Below are 17,655 nucleotides of genomic sequence, written 5' to 3' on the forward strand. Positions count from 1 at the left end.
AAATAGGGGGCATATTACCACTGGCCTCACAGAAATACAAACAACCATCAGAGAATATTATGAACACCTCTATGCACATAAACTAGAAAATCTAGAAGAAATGGATAAATTCCTGGACACATACACTTTCCCAAGACTGAAATAGGAAGAAATTGAATCCCTGAACAGACCAATAATGAATTCTGAAATTGAGGCAGCAATAAGTACCCTACCAAACAATAAAAGTCCAGGACTAGATGGATTCATGGCTGAATTCTACCAGATGTACAAAGAAGAGCTCATACCATTCCTATTGAAACTATTCAAAAAAAAAATGAGGATGGGGGGACTCCTCCCTAACTCATTTTATGAAGCCAGCATCATCCTGATACCCAAATCTGGCAGAGATATGACAAAAAAAAAAACTTCAGGTGAATATCCTTGATGAACATCAGTGCAAAAATCCTCAACAAAATACTGAAAAACTGAATCCAGCAGTACGTCAGAAAGCTTATTGATATGGTTTGGTTGTGTCCCCACTCAAATCTCTTCTTGAATTGTAGCTCACATTTTCTCCATGTGTCATGGGAAAGACCAGTGGAAGGTAATTGAATCATGGGGGTGGATTTTCCTGTGCTGTTCTCATGATAGTGAATAAGTCTCATGAGTTCTGATGGTTTTATAAAGAGCAGTTCCCCTGCACATGCTCTCTTGTCTGCCACCATGTAAGACATGCCTTTACTCCTCCTTTGCCTTCTGCCATGATTGTAAAGCCTCCCCAGCCATGGGGAACTGTGAGTCTATTAAACTTCTTTTTCTTAATAAATTACACAGTCTCTGATATTTCTTCATAGCAGTATGAAAATGGGCTAATACACTTATCCACCTTGATCAAGTAGGCTTTATTCCCAAGATGCAAGGTTGGTTCAACATATGCAATCAATATGATTCATCACATAAACAGAAGGAAAGACAAAAACTACGTGATTATCTCAATAGATATGGAATATGTTTCTAAATCTTCTCTTAGTGTTTAGTGCAGCAATTTTTGCCTACTTGTTTGACGTCTATTCTTTAAGAAAGTGGAAGGGAAGTCTATGTTGCTTTTTATAAGTTTATCCTTTAATAGTGGTCTTTTTTCCCTGTTATCCTATTCACAGCGTATTAGTCTGTTCTCATACTGCTAATAAAGACATACTCAGGATTGAGTGACTTACAAAGGAAAGAGGTTTAATTGACTCACAGTTCAGCATGGCTGGGGAGGCCTCAAGAAACTTACAATCATGGTGGAAGGGGAAGCAAACATGTCCTTCTTCACATGGCAGCAGCAAGAGGAAGTGCAGAATGAAAGGGGGAAATGCCCCTTATAAAGCCAGGTCTCATGAGAACTCATTCACTATCACAAGAATAGCATGAGGGTAACTACCCCTATGATTCAGTTACCTCTCACTGGGTCCCTCCCACAGCACATGAGGATTATGGGAACTACAATTCAAGATGAGATTTGGGTGGGGACACAGCCAACCCATATCACACAGTGACCCAGCCAATAACTACTCAATCTTTCTGTTGAAGCTGTATTTCAGTTTTCTCCTCATATTGTTCTCAGTGGTCATTGGTCTGCTAGGCATTATGTAAAGCCATTCAGTTGCTATAACTGGTAAAATGCAGATGGCCTATACTCAAGGTAGAAATCTTGGCCTTTAAAATTCTAAGCCCAATCGTGTAATTTATAGAGCAAAGGAAAACATAAGCATATATTCCACTAACATTTTCACACAGAAAGAGGCCCTGGAAATCTCTTTTGAAGGTCAATCTCAGAAGACTGCCTGCCCGATTTGTCAGATAGCCTGTCACTAAGCATTTTGACTCTGAGGTAGCATTCATTCAGACTAGGTAGCCTAGTATGTGTCACCCTGAATGCACTTCCCCATTGCTGCATAGAGCTTTCTGATTATCCATAGGCTAAAATGCTCTTTAAAAAACTTGACTTTGTTTAAGTAGTTTTAGGTTCACAGAAAAATTGAGAAGAAGGTACAGAGATTTTCCAAATACCCCTGCCTCTACTGCACAGCCTTCTCCGCTATCAACATCCCCCAACGAAGTGGTACATTTGTAACGATGGTGGAATCTGCATTGACACATCATTATTAGCCAGTGTTCATAGTTTACATAAGACTTACTCTTGGGGTTGTACGTACTATAGGTTTGGACAAATGTTCGATTACATGGATCCACCATTATAGCATCATGCAGAAGTTTCACTTCCCTAAAGGCCCTCTGTGCCCCACGTATTCATCCCCTCACCCTCTTAACCTCTGATCTTTTTACTGTCTCCAAAGTTTTGCTAAAATGCCCTTTTTATCAATCAGCTTTTGGAGCTTTTAGAAGATTCCAGCTCTGAAAACATCTCACCTTTTTGACTTGGCCCGACACAGACATATTGTATGATTTAAGGAAATAAATTGGTCTTAAATCATTTTTCAATTAACACTAGTGGAAACAGCTATTTTTTCAATATTGTAAATTCTGCATGTATTATTTTTATTACTAAGAATTGTGTTTCTCATTAACTTCTTTCTTGTATGTGAGAAACCATATGATAAACTAGTATTTTTGTACAGAATTGTTGAATAGGTAACAGCAATCAAGTTAAATTAATAATGCACCTTTGACAGACAGATAATTTTCGTGGCAGGTGGTATGACAACGAAAAAGGTATGAGGCAAAATTGTAGCAAAGGAAGAGTGTATTGGTTGGAAAGAGCCTGTTAACATAAGTATCTGTAATGCCAGTTGGGCTAATTGGGTGATGCTTCTAATTCTAAACAATTACATCAAGAAACTAGTTTTTCTCATGCTTTCTCTGGATAACAACTTTAATATAGTTGCAAAACATTATAGCAATAACTTTTATATTTAGGTCAAAAAATAAAATATTTTATATTTGAAAGGCTTTTTAAAAGTAGCCAATAGTCTATGTAGTTATATATATATATAGTCACATATATAAATATATAGTGACTATATATTTATATATAAATATATATGACTATATATAATATATATTTATATATTATATATATTTTTATATATATTATACATATAATATATAATATATAAATATATTTATAAATATAAATATATATTATAATTATAAATATATAAAAATTATATTTTATATAATATAATATATTATATATTATATGTGTATTATATATATAAAAATATATATATTATAAATATATACTTTATATATAGTCATATATATTTATATATAGTCACATATATAAAATATATATATTATATATAAAAATATATATATAGTCATATATATAATGGTATCTATAGTAATCTCAATAAAAGGCAGAGGAAACTACCAGAATTGCCTGGCTGTTATCCCATTTCTACCCGTGTTGGCCCCTCAACCTGTGCCTTTAGGAAGATCTTTCTGCCATGACATCCTCTTTTATAGATGGGAACTGTGAAATAAAATGGAAATTAGATCAAAATATATTATACATAAGATTTTTTAAAATCTTAAATTAATACAGTGAACTGCTTATTCTTAATGGAATCCAGGCCATTTCTCTGCCACTAAACAGAAAGATGTTAAGCATTCTGAAAGTGCCTTACCCTATAAGTAAAAGAGCTATCAACTTTGTTTATTGCCTTGGGGGAGTTTTTATTTCACTGCTGTGAACATTCTATCTGTGAAATCACAGCCTTCAAGTTTTTTTAATTGCATGTTAATAATTAGCTATCAGAGCTTTTTAAAACATCGCATTTCCTTGATAGAATTAGTTTTTCATTAAAAAGCTAATTGAAATTTTTAAAAGTAGAATTCCTTTTATATCAGACAGGCTGAATAATTTGACATGAACAGCCTATGGCTCTGTAGTCATTTTATACTCATTATTTTCTATTGTACTCAAATCATTTCTAGGTCATTACTAAATTCACCTAATACAACAAGAATTTCTTCAGTCTATTCCGGTTACTGGTCATTGAGTCCCAACTCTAAGCAATGCTCTGAACCAGGCTCCCTGCAGAGTGAGTAGGGGGATGGGTCAGTAGAGGGAGTAGAAAGGTGGGTCAGGGAGCCTGACCCCCAGGTAGATGCAATAAGCACATGCAAGACCATAACCCACAGTGGAATAAAGGCAAACACTATGAAAGACAAAGGGCAGACTTAGCCGCTGATTGAGAGGACTAGAGAAGGCTCTGCAAGGTCTGACAGGTGCAGCTATGAGCTAAATAATGTGAGGGGTTTGGAAATGAATTTGGCAATTCCTGGGCAAACATCTAGTTTTATAGACATGACCAAAGAGTGTTTAAAGCGCCTCACTGTGGCTAATTGTATCTTATATACTGGTGAAAAGCATCTTACACATAAAAAGAAAAATATCACATCAACACCACAAGGCAAAAATAATTGTGGAATGAAGATAGGTCTAGAAAACACTGTTCCCAGTCTTTCCGTGGGTTGACCCTGAAGCTCTCAGAGGAAACTAACCTTCTCACAACCCATACACTCTTTTGACTGGAAGGGTAAACTGTGCACATTTAGTTCTTTAGGAACCCGCGACTCTACCCAGCAGACCTAAAGCAAAAACACACAAAGACAAAACGCTTGAAATGTGAACAATCTGGCTTGGGTGTCACAAGAGTTATCCCATTAACTGCATTTTCCCCTCTGGATACGGCTTTGGGGAGGCAAACATGTCAGAAGTCTTGTAAAACCTTGCTATAAATATTTTTTAAAACAAATATATGAAGTTTCCATTCATTTTTCACGCATCTTTTAAATATTCATCCATGTCTTCAACTATGACAGGGTTGGTTTTAGAAAAAGATTCAAATGAGTGTATATCTAAATTTTACTAGGAACTGGTCAGACTTCTACAGTACCTCATTTTAATCTTCTGTTTGCTGTGATCATTTCTTACTCCTTGGGGGCGGGAACTTACCTTATAGTCTACACACTGCAACTGAACTGAGTGCATGACCATGAATTAAAGCCCAGTCATTATTTACAAGCCCTTCCTATTACGAGGTATGAAGCTAAGAACTTTTGCCTAGATTTCCTTCCCACAGCCCAAAGGAGAGAACTATAGTCCAGCAAATTTCTATGTCTGGCGTATGGGGTCCTCTAACTCTTGCCGTCATCCCTCATCCACAGACCTCCATACTTTCAATGCAGTGGTGTCTGCCTGGACCCCCCACCACCTCCCACGGTAAATACCATGACCAGCCCACTGTAAGAACAGTATTTGAGATGGTTCATTACATAAGCAACATGCATATTTTACATTTTATGTGTGTGTCCTCAGACCAAATACCCAAACCTTTCCTTGGGAACACTGTGGATTGCCCCTGTTACAAGACATCAATAGAGCAGGATTCCCCAACCCCCGGGCCACAGACTAGTACTAGGACCTATACTGCATGCTTCTTATGGGAATCCAACGAATGCCTGATGATCTGAGGTGGAACAATTTCATCCTGAGACCATCCCATCCTACCATGTCCATCCATCTGTGAAAAAAACTGTCTTCCTTGAAACCTGTCCCTGATGCCAAAGATGCCGGGGACCGCTGAGCCAGAGACAGCCGTGTTCTCATGCCACCACGTTATCTGGTGGACCAAGAAATCAGTAACTTGGCAGCCACTTAGGGCCATTTCAATTGAGACATGATTAATTAATAATAAATGTTAGGTTGCTTCTCAACTTGGATAGAGCCTACGTGTTTAAACACATTTTAGATGAGGAATAACAGGCTTTTTTCTCAGCTGGCCAACAGGAATTTATGACAGATGCAGAATAATTGGCAAGCCCAGTCCACAAATGTCCCATCCACTTCCTCAAGCTGGGCATGGACAGAGCAGGATTAAAAATAAGCCGTGGAACAGAATCCCTGGCATTCTGGTTCAGGGCCATGGGGGATGGGATCCCTCAAGTCCATGCCTGGCTGCACCTGCGTAATGTTGGCTGTTTCTGTATTTCCACAGGCCACAAAGGAACTCTGATATCTTCTCTTCAAACAAATGATTAGCACAATTATTGTAGTCCACTCAAAATTAATTCATACTTTAGGCATAATAAAATCTAGGATGACTGGCATGTCTGTCTTAACTCTAAAGAAGATGAGATTGGAGAGTTCAAAGTCTACCTGAAGAAAAGGAAATAATTAAATATTAAGAAAAGTGTCTTTGTTGCTTCCCCACAGATTTCTCCTTTTGCCACATTTGGTTCATTAATCCCTAAGAAACTCCATTGTGAGTTTGCCCTTCTTTATACCATAATGTTTATCTGTCGTCCTTGATGGCGAAGCTTTGCGTTGTTCCTTTAAAAAAAAAAAAAAGATTCAGAGTCTCTGAAATAGTAACCCAGCTGATATATCAGGAGAAATCTGGAAATCAAAGTGATCCCTTCTCATTGAACATTCTCTGTATTTGGAAGAGAGTGCTACATAATAAAATACGCATGTAGAAAGTAGCAAGTCAGTTTACACACTATTGGATTGTTGTGTTGGAAAATCTGGTATCCAATAAAAAGAAAATTAATGAAATGTAAATATAGTCCATGCTATCCTAACTTACTAAAATATGGAGGGAAATATGGAGGGAAATGCATAAAAAATAAATAGAAACTTCATATATTTGTTTTAAAAAATATAAAATAAGGACATGATATTTATCATCCCTTCTTCTCAGAACAAGCATTTTTGGCTGAGTATTAAGAAAAAGGATTTAATCAACTAGATTGGCTCCACTACACTGAGAGAACTTCTGGTTATTTTCTTCCCATTTTGCTCTTTTTTTCTTTTTTCTCCTACCTCCTCTTAAAATGGTTAACAATGGTTAAGTTACGCACCATCCATAGCTAAGGATTCTGTTTGCAATAAATACTATATAATTTACACTGCATCCCTCTGTTGGAGGCATCTCATGTCTTGAGAGAGGCATCTCTCTTTCAAGACATCCAGGCTTGCTCTGTCCTCTAGGGTCCACCAGTAGGCATCCTTACCCCAGTTCACTCTAGGAGGCGTGGCCAGTCTGGCCCAGCCTCCTCTCCTGTTGTGAGCAGGACTAACCTCTGCCACTGTGGCTTGCCATTAGCCTTCTCAGGGGTGACTCACTTACCAAGCTCTGTGTCCTTCAGACTCCAGGTTCTCCGAGAGATTCCCTAGAGCTCGAAGCCCTCTTCCACTCATAAGAGGGAATGCTCACAGACCTCTCTCAACAGAAAATCCTTGTTCCTGCCCCAGCCTCTTTTGGAGCCTGGAAATGGGTGATTGGCAAAACATCAGAACCAGCAAGTCCTGCCCAGGTGGCCTCACAGCTCTTGTTAGGAAAGAAGGTACTGGCATCTTTAGGAACATTCTCACACTTTAAGATCATTGCTAAAACTTCCAGAGAACAGGAAGAGTCAACTTTAATATCCAGTTACATATATTCCAAAGAAAAATAAATCAACTCTGATGGCTTAAATTGTTCAGTTATCAATTTTCTGCTTGCCCTGCTACTAAGACCAGGAAAATGGTGCCTAATTATGGCAGTCCTCAGAGGAATACACGGTGGCATCAAAGGGTGGTGACATCAGTGCAACTAACTTGCCCAGATAACCAATAGGAGCCACTAACAGCTTGACTTTATTCTTTTTCACCCTAACCTACAGAGAAATGAAGGAAGTTTCTATTAATATACCTTTTTTACTTCAATTCTTGATTAGTCTTCTATATAAATGATGAAACAAATCTTGTTGCATAAGAAACCATATTTTATTGTTGATTTTAGCCACGCATTATGTTACAGGCAAACATTAAAATGTGTGTTTTGGAGGTAATCAAGAACAAATTTTACTTTGTCAACAGGATAAAGTATGGAGTTTCAACTAAAAGCTATGTTGTCTATATAGAAAAAGATCTTTATTTTATAAATATATCTTAATGCTTTCCTGATGCTTAATGTTCAGTAGAGCAATGGTTATAATTTGCACATCATTAAGCTTTGTAAAATTAATTTGGCAATGACATAGCCTTGGAGAATCATACAGTGCAAGTGCATACAGTCTCAGGATTGTCTCTGTGGTTTATCAGGAAACAGGCCAAATTCCCTCTGAACTCCTAGAGGGACTAATTTTCCCATAATACTCTAAGACATGACTGGAGTGTTGTAGTGGGAGGAGGGTGGAGGTGAGGTGTAAATGAGTGCATACACATGCACATGCATGCTAGATTATAGGCATGTGTCTAAGGAATCCATGCAAGAGTCTCTCCAAATCATCTGACACTGTGTACCCGCAAATTAAAATTTTGACAATAAGTAATTATCTGACATTATGTTTTGTAGAGGAAGCATGAGATTGTATGACAATTAAGAGATATAGTGAAGATTTAAATCCCCTGTTTAACTGCATAGCTGGTATTGTAACTTATGCAGCCTGCGGAAGCATGTAAGGTTTATTGAAAAGCTAGCAAGGGTAAAAGTAAGCCCTTCTTGTTTTGGTCACTTATAATTGACAGCATAAAGTGTGAGGAAACAGCACCAGACTTGGGACCAGAGGCTCTGAGCTGGAACCATTGTTTTGCACTTGTCTGGCCTTGTGACATCAGTGAGTCACTTGCTTTCTCTGAACCTCAGTTTCCTGATCTATAAAATGGATTCAGCTCTACCTACTCCATATGGCTTTTTAAGGAACAATTCTGACCTATCTAGGTCTATGTCTCCTTGAAGTTCCATTAGTTTCGTTTCATGTAATAATAAATCCTAAACATTTTTTCATCTAATAACCGAGCTTCATATCTTTGAATAATTGGTGAATATTAGGTGAATAAATGTTTAGAATTGTTATGTTCTCTTGATGAACTGACCCCTGTTCTCATTATGAAATTTCTCTCTTTCTTACTGGTAATATCCTTTGCTCTTAAATCTATTTTATCTCTTATTACTATAGCCACTCCATATTTCTTTTGGTTAGTGTTATCATAGGATATCACTTCCGTTCCTTTATTTTTAACCTATTTGTGTTTTATATTTCAAGCACGTTTCTTGTAAGCAGCATATAGTTGGATATTGCTTTTCTATCAGGTCTGACAATCTTTGCCTTTAATATATTTAGATCATTTGCACTTAAAATTATTATTAATATGTTTATGTTTAAATCCGTGGTAGTACTATTTGAGTTCTGCTGCTGTTGTGCTACTTGTTGCCCTTGTCACTCTTTTTCTGACTCCTTTGGATTTCTTTTTGTAATTCCATTTTATTTATCTTATTAGTTCATTAGCTTTATTTTATGCTATATTTTGTAATTTCAGTAGTTTCCTTAGGATTCACAGCATATGCTTTTAACATTGTAGTGTACTTTCAAGTGGTATTACACACTTTGCATATAGTATAAGAAACTTATAATCATATACTTCCATTTTGTCCTCCCAACCTTTGTGCTATTGTTAAACATTTTACTTTTATTTATATTATATATCCACATTACATTGGTATTGTTTTTAACTATCAACCATATTTTAATAATATTTAAATAAGAAAGATCATATATATTTATCTATATAATTACCTCTTTTTTCTACTTATTTGTGTATATTTATGTCTCTATCTGGTATTATTTTCCTTCTGCTAGAAGGACTTTCTTTAACATTTCTTGTAATGTAGGTCTACTGGTGATTAATTCTTTCAGCTTCTTATGTATCTGAAAAAAGTCTTTATTCAATTTCATTTTGAAATATATTTGTTGAATATAGAATTCTAGGTTGATTTTTTTCTTTTAGTACTTGAAAGAAATCATTCCACTGTCTTGTTACCTCGATTGTTTTTCAAATGAAATTGGCTGCCATGCTTATCTTTGTTCCCCTTTATATAACATGTACTTTCTCTGGCTACTTTTAAGATTTTCTCTCTAGCACTGAAACTAAAACTCTTGAGTAGTGTGATTATGATGCTGCTGGGTATAGTTTTTGTTTTTGTTTTTTTTTTTTTAATATTCCTGTGGCTAGAATTCACTGAGTATCTTGGCTCTATGGGCTACAGTTTTCATCAAATTTGGAAATTTTTCAACCACAATTTTTTACAACCTTTTTTTGGTCCCGTCTCTCTCGCTTCATTTAGTGACTTCACTGCATGTATGTTAAGCATCCTGATATTTTTCCATAGCTCACTAATGCCCTGTTAACTTTTTTATTCTGTTTTCTATGTGTCATTTATTAATATGTCTTTGTGAACCTCAAGTATCTGAGACAGGTCTCAGTCAATTTAGGAAGTCTATTTTGCCAAAGTAAGGATGCGTGCCCATGACACACAGCCTTAGGAGGTCCTGACAATATGTGCCCAAGGTGGTCCAGGCACAGCTTGGTTTTACACATTTTAGCAAGACATGAGACATCAATCAATTTTTTAACATTGGTTCCATTGGAAAAGGCAGGACAACTTGAAGCAAAGGCAGGACAACTTAAAGTGGGGAGGGGGCTTCTAGGTCCTAGGTAGATGAGAGACAAATGCTTACATTCTTTTGAGTTTCTGATTAGCCTTCCAAAGGAGGCAATCAGATATGCATTTATCTCAGTGGGCAGAGGGATGACTGAATAGAATGGGAGGCAAGTTGGCCCTAAGCAGTTCCCAGCTTGACTTTTCCCTTTAGCTTAGTGATTTGGGGGCCCCAAGATTTATTTTCCTTTCACATCTTTAAGTTCCCTAATCATTTTTTCTGCAATATCTACTCTGCTGCTAATCAAGTTCAATGTATTTTTTATCTCATGCATTGTGTTTCATTTCAAGTTTAACTTAGGTCTTTTTGTATCATATCTACTTAAATTTTTGAACATATGCAGTTATAATACAGCTATAATACAATTATAACTACTTTATTGCCCTTGTTTGCATAAATCTAATGTCTGTGCCAATTATGGTGAATTTTGATTGATTGATTGATTTCTTCTTTATGAATTATGTTTTCCTGGAAATTTTTATGACAGCTTTATTGAGATGTCAATCACTTTTAAATTCAACAATTCAATGGCTCTTCGTATATTCACAGAGTTATGCAACCCTTACCACTATCTAATTTTAGAACATTTTCATCACCCTGAAAAGAAGATCCACACCCATTAGCAGTCATTCCCAATTTTCCCCTTCCCCTACCCTGCGCCTGACAACCAGTAATCTAATTTATGTTGCCATCAATCTGCCTATTCTGAACATTTTAAATAAAGGGAATCATAAATGTGTGGTTTCTTATAATTGGCTCCTTTCACTTAGCGTAATGTTTTCAAGATTTATCCAAGTTATAGCATTTATCAGTACTTCATTCTTTTCTATTATCTCATAACACTCTGATATGGCTTGGCTCCGTGTCCCTACCCAAATCTCATCTTTAATTATAGCTCCCATAATTCCCATGTGTTGTGGGAGAGACCCAGTGGGAGATAACTGAATCATGAGGGCAGTTTCCTCTATACCATTCTCGTGGTAGTGAATAAGTCTCAGGAGATACAATGGTTTTACAAGGGGGAACCCCTTTTGCTTGGCCTTATTCTTTCTTGCCTGTCGCCATGTAAGACATGCCTTTCACCTGCTGTGATTGTGAGGCCTCCCCAGCCACGTGGAACTGTGAGTCCATTAAACCTCTTTTTCTTTATAAATCAACTAGTCTCGGGTATGTCTTTATCAGCAGCGTGAAAACAGACTAGTATAGACTCCATGGTATCACTATGACATATTCTGTTTATCCAGTCATCAGTTGACAGATATTTGGGCTATTTGTATGTGAAAATATTTTATTAGGTGTTAAACTTTGTGAACTTTACCTTTTGGAGGACTGGATGTTTCAATTTCTATAAATTCTATAAATATTCTTGACCTTTATTCTTGGGTGTAGTTAAGTTACTTGGGAATAATTTGCTCTCTCTAAGTCTTGCTTTTAAGAATAATTAGGAAAGACTAGAGTGGTATTCAGTCTGGGGCTAATTATTTCCCCTTTGTGGTAAGACCCTTATGCACTATACCCAAAGCATGATGAATCTTGATGTTTTCCAACCCAACTGGTGGGAACAGCCACTACTCCCAGCCCTGTGTGAGTGTCAGGCACCGTGACCTCCAGTTCTTTCAGGTGGTTCTTTCCCTGGCCTCAGGTAGTTTCCTCACACATATCCATGGATCTGCTCAGCTGAATACCCAAGTCAGACCCTCTTCAATCTCCAGAGCTTGTCCTTTGTGTGTAGCTCTCTTTCCAGTGCTCTTCCTTGTGAACTCTAGCTTCCTTCAGGCTCTCAGCTCTGCCTCCTCAGCTTGGAAAGGCTGCCAGGCTCCTGAGTTGAGGAGGCAGAACTCTCTATTTTATCAGAAATAAAATTCACATTGCCCTAAAAAATGCAAAAACTCTGCGATTGTGGGGTTTTCTTCATTTGTTTCCCATTGTTCAGCGATCACTATCATTTATTACCTAATGTGCAATGCCTTTAGAACCATTGTTTTATATGTGGTGTGTGTTCCTCAGTTGTCTCAGGTAGGAAGGTAAATCTGGTTCTTCTTACTCCATCTCAGCCAAATATAAAAGTGCTGTGGCCTGTAATGTAAAGGGATAAATTATTTATTGGTGGCCATCAAAGCTGCTACAGAGAAAAATGTAGATGGTGGCTCAGTTAAACTCACCAGTTATATTTTATATTGCAAAGCCAGCCTTTTAGAGGGGAGTGAGTTGTGAGTTTTGTTTGTTATGATATTTAATATGTTCATGACCATTCCCTCGGGAAATCCATTTTTGCCACATGCTTCTTTGAATGTGGGAACACTTATGTCTCCTTTCACAGGTGATCAGCGAGTTTGAGGCCTCTCCCGACTCGTTTTCCTACAGAATTCCCAACCTGAGTAGGAATCGTCAGTACAGCGTCTGGGTGGTGGCTGTGACTTCAGCTGGAAGAGGCAACAGCAGCGAAATCATCACAGTCGAGCCATTAGCGAAAGGTAGGCAGTGGCAGTAAGGACCTCATTTCCTGTTGTAACTTGACTGTTTTCAAGTCTCTATTTTACCTGAAATAAAACTTACACGTCCCTAAAAATTAAATAAACCAGAATATCACATTTTAGCTCAAGAAACAGGGTTGTGGCTAGCAAGCTCTGAGCTTCTGTCCCGTGGGAAAGGAATTCCATGGGGGTAAACACAGAGCTAAGAATGAGTGGCCTTATGATGGAAGTATCTGAAAATCAGGAAAGGAGACCCCATTCACCCCTTGGAGTAGCTGAAAATCATTACATGGCATTTTCCCAGGGATGTTCTACTTTCACCAAAATCAGGTATCACACTTCTTAATGAGAAATGTCTATTTTAAAGTCTGTGGAATTTGCAAGCTAAAAAATATTTGAAAATCGTTCACTATCTGTTGATAGAATGCTATAAGCAAAGACTTGAAGTAACAGCAGGAAGTAGGAGTCACCAAAGAACAAAAAGTTCCTGAAAGTGAATATAATATCTTCACATTTTTCTGTTAGACTGGTCCTTAAAATGCACGTGCAGGCACAGGGCATTCTTGCTCTTCTGGTAGTCACTACCATCCAGTGTTTCCAGGAACCCCCTAAATTAGCACTCACGATAAGTCAGTTTCCTTACAACACAATTCCAGGCCAGCAGGAGTTGCCCCTGATTTGGGGCTACAGAATAGTGGCAACTTATTACTATATGTTGCCACTAATATGTCCTCTGAGAGCCAGAAAGAGAACAATAAACATTCCAAGATTCCAATTTTACCTCCAAGAATTCTCTTGATAATGTGCTTTTCAATGAGATAGTTAAGAAATAGGCAGAATGGGGGGGCGGAGCAAGATGGCCGAATAGGAACAGCTCCAGTCTCCAACTCCCAGCGCGAGCGACACAGAAGACCGGTGATTTCTGCATTTTCAACTGAGGTACTGGGTTCATCTCACTGGGGAGTGCCGGACGATCGGTGCTGGTCAGCTGCTGCAGCCCGACCAGCGAGAGCTGAAGCAGGGCGAGGCATTGCCTCACCTGGGAAGCGCAAGGGGGAAGGGAATCCCTTTTCCTAGCCAGGGGAACTGAGACACACAACACCTGGAAAATCGGGTAACTCCCACCCCAATACTGCGCTTTAAGCAAACAGGCACACCAGGAGATCATATCCCACACCTGGCCGGGAGGGTCCCACACCCACGGAGCCTCCCTCATTGCTAGCACAGCAGTCTGTGATCTACCGGCAAGGCAGCAGCGAGGCTGGGGGAGGGGCACCCGCCATTGCTGAGGCTTAAGTAGGTAAACAAAGCTGCTGGGAAGCTCAAACTGGGTGGAGCTCACAGCAGCTCAAGGAAACCTGCCTGTCTCTGTAGACTCCACCTCTGGGGACAGGGCAATAACAAACACAGCCGAAACCTCTGCAGACGCAAAGGACTCTGTCTGACAGCTTTGAAGAGAGCAGTGGATCCCCCAACACGGAGGTTGAGATCTGAGAAGGGACAGACTCCCTGCTCAAGTGGGTCCCTGACCCCTGAGTAGCCTAACTGGGAGACATCCCCCACTAGGGGCAGTCTGACACCCCACACCTCACAGGGTGGAGTACACCCCTGAGAGGAAGCTTCCAAAGCAAGAATCAGACAGGTACACTGGCTGTTCAGAAATATTCTATCTTCTGCAGCCTCTGCTGCTGATACCCAGGCAAACAGGGTCTGGAGTGGACCTCAAGCAATCTCCAACAGACCTACAGCTGAGGGTCCTGACTGTTAGAAGGAAAAGTATCAAACAGGAAGGACACCTACACCAAAACCCCATCAGTACATCACCATCATCAAGACCAGAGGCAGATAAAACCACAAAGATGGGGAAAAAGCAGGGCAGAAAAGCTGGAAATTCAAAAAATAAGAGCGCATCTCCCCCAGCAAAGGAGCGCAGCTCATCGCCAGCAACGGATCAAAGCTAGACAGAGAATGACTTTGACGAGATGAGAGAAGAAGGCTTCAGTCCATCAAATTTCTCAGAGCTAAAGGAGGAATTACGTACCCAGCGCAAAGAAACTAAAAATCTTGAAAAAAAAGTGGAAGAATTAATGGCTAGAGTAATTAATGCAGAGAAGGTGATAAACGAAATGAAAGAGATGAAAACCATGACACGAGAAATACGTGACAAATGCACAAGCTTTAGTAACCGACTCGATCAACTGGAAGAAAGAGTATCTACGATTGAGGATCAAATGAATGAAATGAAGCGAGAAGAAAAACCAAAAGAAAAAAGAAGAAAAAGAAATGAACAAAGCCTGCAAGAAGTATGGGATTATGTAAAAAGACCAAATCTACGTCTGATTGGGGTGCCTGAAAGTGAGGGGGAAAATGGAACCAAGTTGGAAAACACTCTTCAGGATATCATCCAGGAGAACTTCCCCAACCTAGTAGGGCAGGCCAACATTCAAATCCAGGAAATACAGAGAATGCCACAAAGATACTCCTCGAGAAGAGCAACTCCAAGACACATAATTGCCAGATTCACCAAAGTTGAAATGAAGGAAAAAATCTTAAGGGCAGCCAGAGAGAAAGGTCGGGTTACCCACAAAGGGAAGCCCATCAGACTAACAGCAGATATCTCGGCAGAAACTCTCCAAGCCAGAAGAGAGTGGGGGCCAATATTCAACATTCTTAAAGAAAAGAATTTTCAACCCAGAATTTCATATCCAGCCAAACTAAGTTTCATAAGTGAAGGAGAAATAAAATCCTTTACAGATAAGCAAATACTTAGAGATTTTGTCACCACTAGGCCTGCCTTATAAGAGACCCTGAAGGAAGCACTAAACATGGAAAGGAACAACCGGTACCAGCCATTGCAAAAACATGCCAAAATGTAAAGACCGTCGAGGCTAGGAAGAAACTGCATCAACTAACGAGCAAAATTACAGTTAATATCATAATGGCAGGCTCAAGTTCACACATAACAATCTTAACCTTAAATGTAAATGGACTAAATGCTCCAATTAAAAGACACAGACTGGCAAACTGGATAAAGAGTCAAGACCCATCAGTCTGCTGTATTCAGGAGACCCATCTCACACGCAGAGACATACATAGGCTCAAAATAAAGGGATGGAGGAAGATTTACCAAGCAAATGGAGAACAAAAAAAGCGGGGGTTGCAATACTAGTCTCTGATAAAACAGACTTTAAACCATCAAAGATCAAAAGAGACAAAGAAGGCCATTACATAATGGTAAAGGGATCAATTCAACAGGAAGAGCTAACTATCCTAAATATATATGCACCCAATACAGGAGCACCCAGATTCATCAAGCAAGTCCTTAGAGACTTACAAAGAGACTTAGACTCCCATACAATAATAATGGGAGACTTCAACACTCCACTGTCAACATTAGACAGATCAACGAGACAGAAAGTTAACAAGGATATCCAGGAATTGAACTCATCTCTGCAGCAAGCAGACCTAATAGACATCTATAGAACTCTCCACCCCAAATCAACAGAATATACATTCTTCTCAGCACCACATCGTACTTACTCCAAAATCGACCACGTAATTGGAAGTAAAGCACTCCTCAGCAAATGTACAAGAACAGAAATTATAACAAACTGTCTCTCAGACCACAGTGCAATCAAACTAGAACTCAGGACTAAGAAACTCAATCAAAACCGCTCAACTACATGGAAACTGAACAACCTGCTCCTGAATGACTACTGGGTACATAATGAAATGAAGGCAGAAATAAAGATGTTCTTTGAAACCAATGAGAACAAAGATACAACATACCAGAATCTCTGGGACACATTTAAAGCAGTGTGTAGAGGGAAATTTATAGCACTAAATGCCCACAAGAGAAAGCAGGAAAGATCTAAAATTGACACTCTAACATCGCAATTAAAAGAACTAGAGAAGCAAGAGCAAACACATTCGAAAGCTAGCAGAAGGCAAGAAATAACTAAGATCAGAGCAGAACTGAAGGAGATGGAGACACAAAAAACTCTCCAAAAAATCAATGAATCCAGGAGTTGGTTTTTTGAAAAGATCAACAAAATTGACAGACCACTAGCAAGACTAATAAAGAAGAAAAGAGAGAAGAATCAAATCGACGCAATTAAAAATGATAAAGGGGATATCACCACCAACCCCACAGAAATACAAACTACCATCAGAGAATACTATAAACACCTCTACACAAATAAACTGGAAAATCTAGAAGAAATGGATAATTTCCTGGACACTTACACTCTTCCAAGACTAAAGCAGGAAGAAGTTGAATCCCTGAATAGACCAATAGTAGGCTCTGAAATTGAGGCAATAATTAATAGCCTACCAACCAAAAAAAGTCCAGGACCAGATGGATTCACAGCTGAATTCTACCAGAGGTACAAGGAGGAGTTGGTACCATTCCTTCTGAAACTATTCCAATCAATAGAAAAAGAGGGAATCCTCCCTAACTCATTTTATGAGGCCAACATCATCCTGATACCAAAGCCTGGCAGAGGCACAACAAAAAAAGAGAATTTTAGACCAATATCCCTGATGAACATCGATGCAAAAATCCTCAATAAAATACTGGCAAACCAGATTCAGCAACACATCAAAAAGCTTATCCACCATGATCAAGTGGGCTTCATCCCTGGGATGCAAGGCTGGTTCAACATTCGCAAATCAATAAACATAATCCAGCATATAAACAGAA

At 38.7% G+C, this 17,655-nt stretch overlaps 1 protein-coding gene across 1 annotated transcript in view; it reads left to right on the forward strand.

Annotated features, from left to right (window-relative positions):
• DSCAM (DS cell adhesion molecule) overlaps nucleotides 1-17,655 on the forward strand; it is an 831,700-nt gene that overhangs the window by 741,556 nt on the left and 72,489 nt on the right. The window contains exon 21 of the mRNA XM_028845317.2: nucleotides 12,800-12,953. Within this exon, the coding sequence (XP_028701150.1) occupies nucleotides 12,800-12,953 (154 nt within the window). The remainder of the gene's footprint in view (nucleotides 1-12,799; nucleotides 12,954-17,655) is intronic.

Source organism: Macaca mulatta, chromosome 3, assembly GCF_049350105.2.
Source record: "Macaca mulatta isolate MMU2019108-1 chromosome 3, T2T-MMU8v2.0, whole genome shotgun sequence".
NCBI lineage: Eukaryota > Metazoa > Chordata > Mammalia > Primates > Cercopithecidae > Macaca > Macaca mulatta.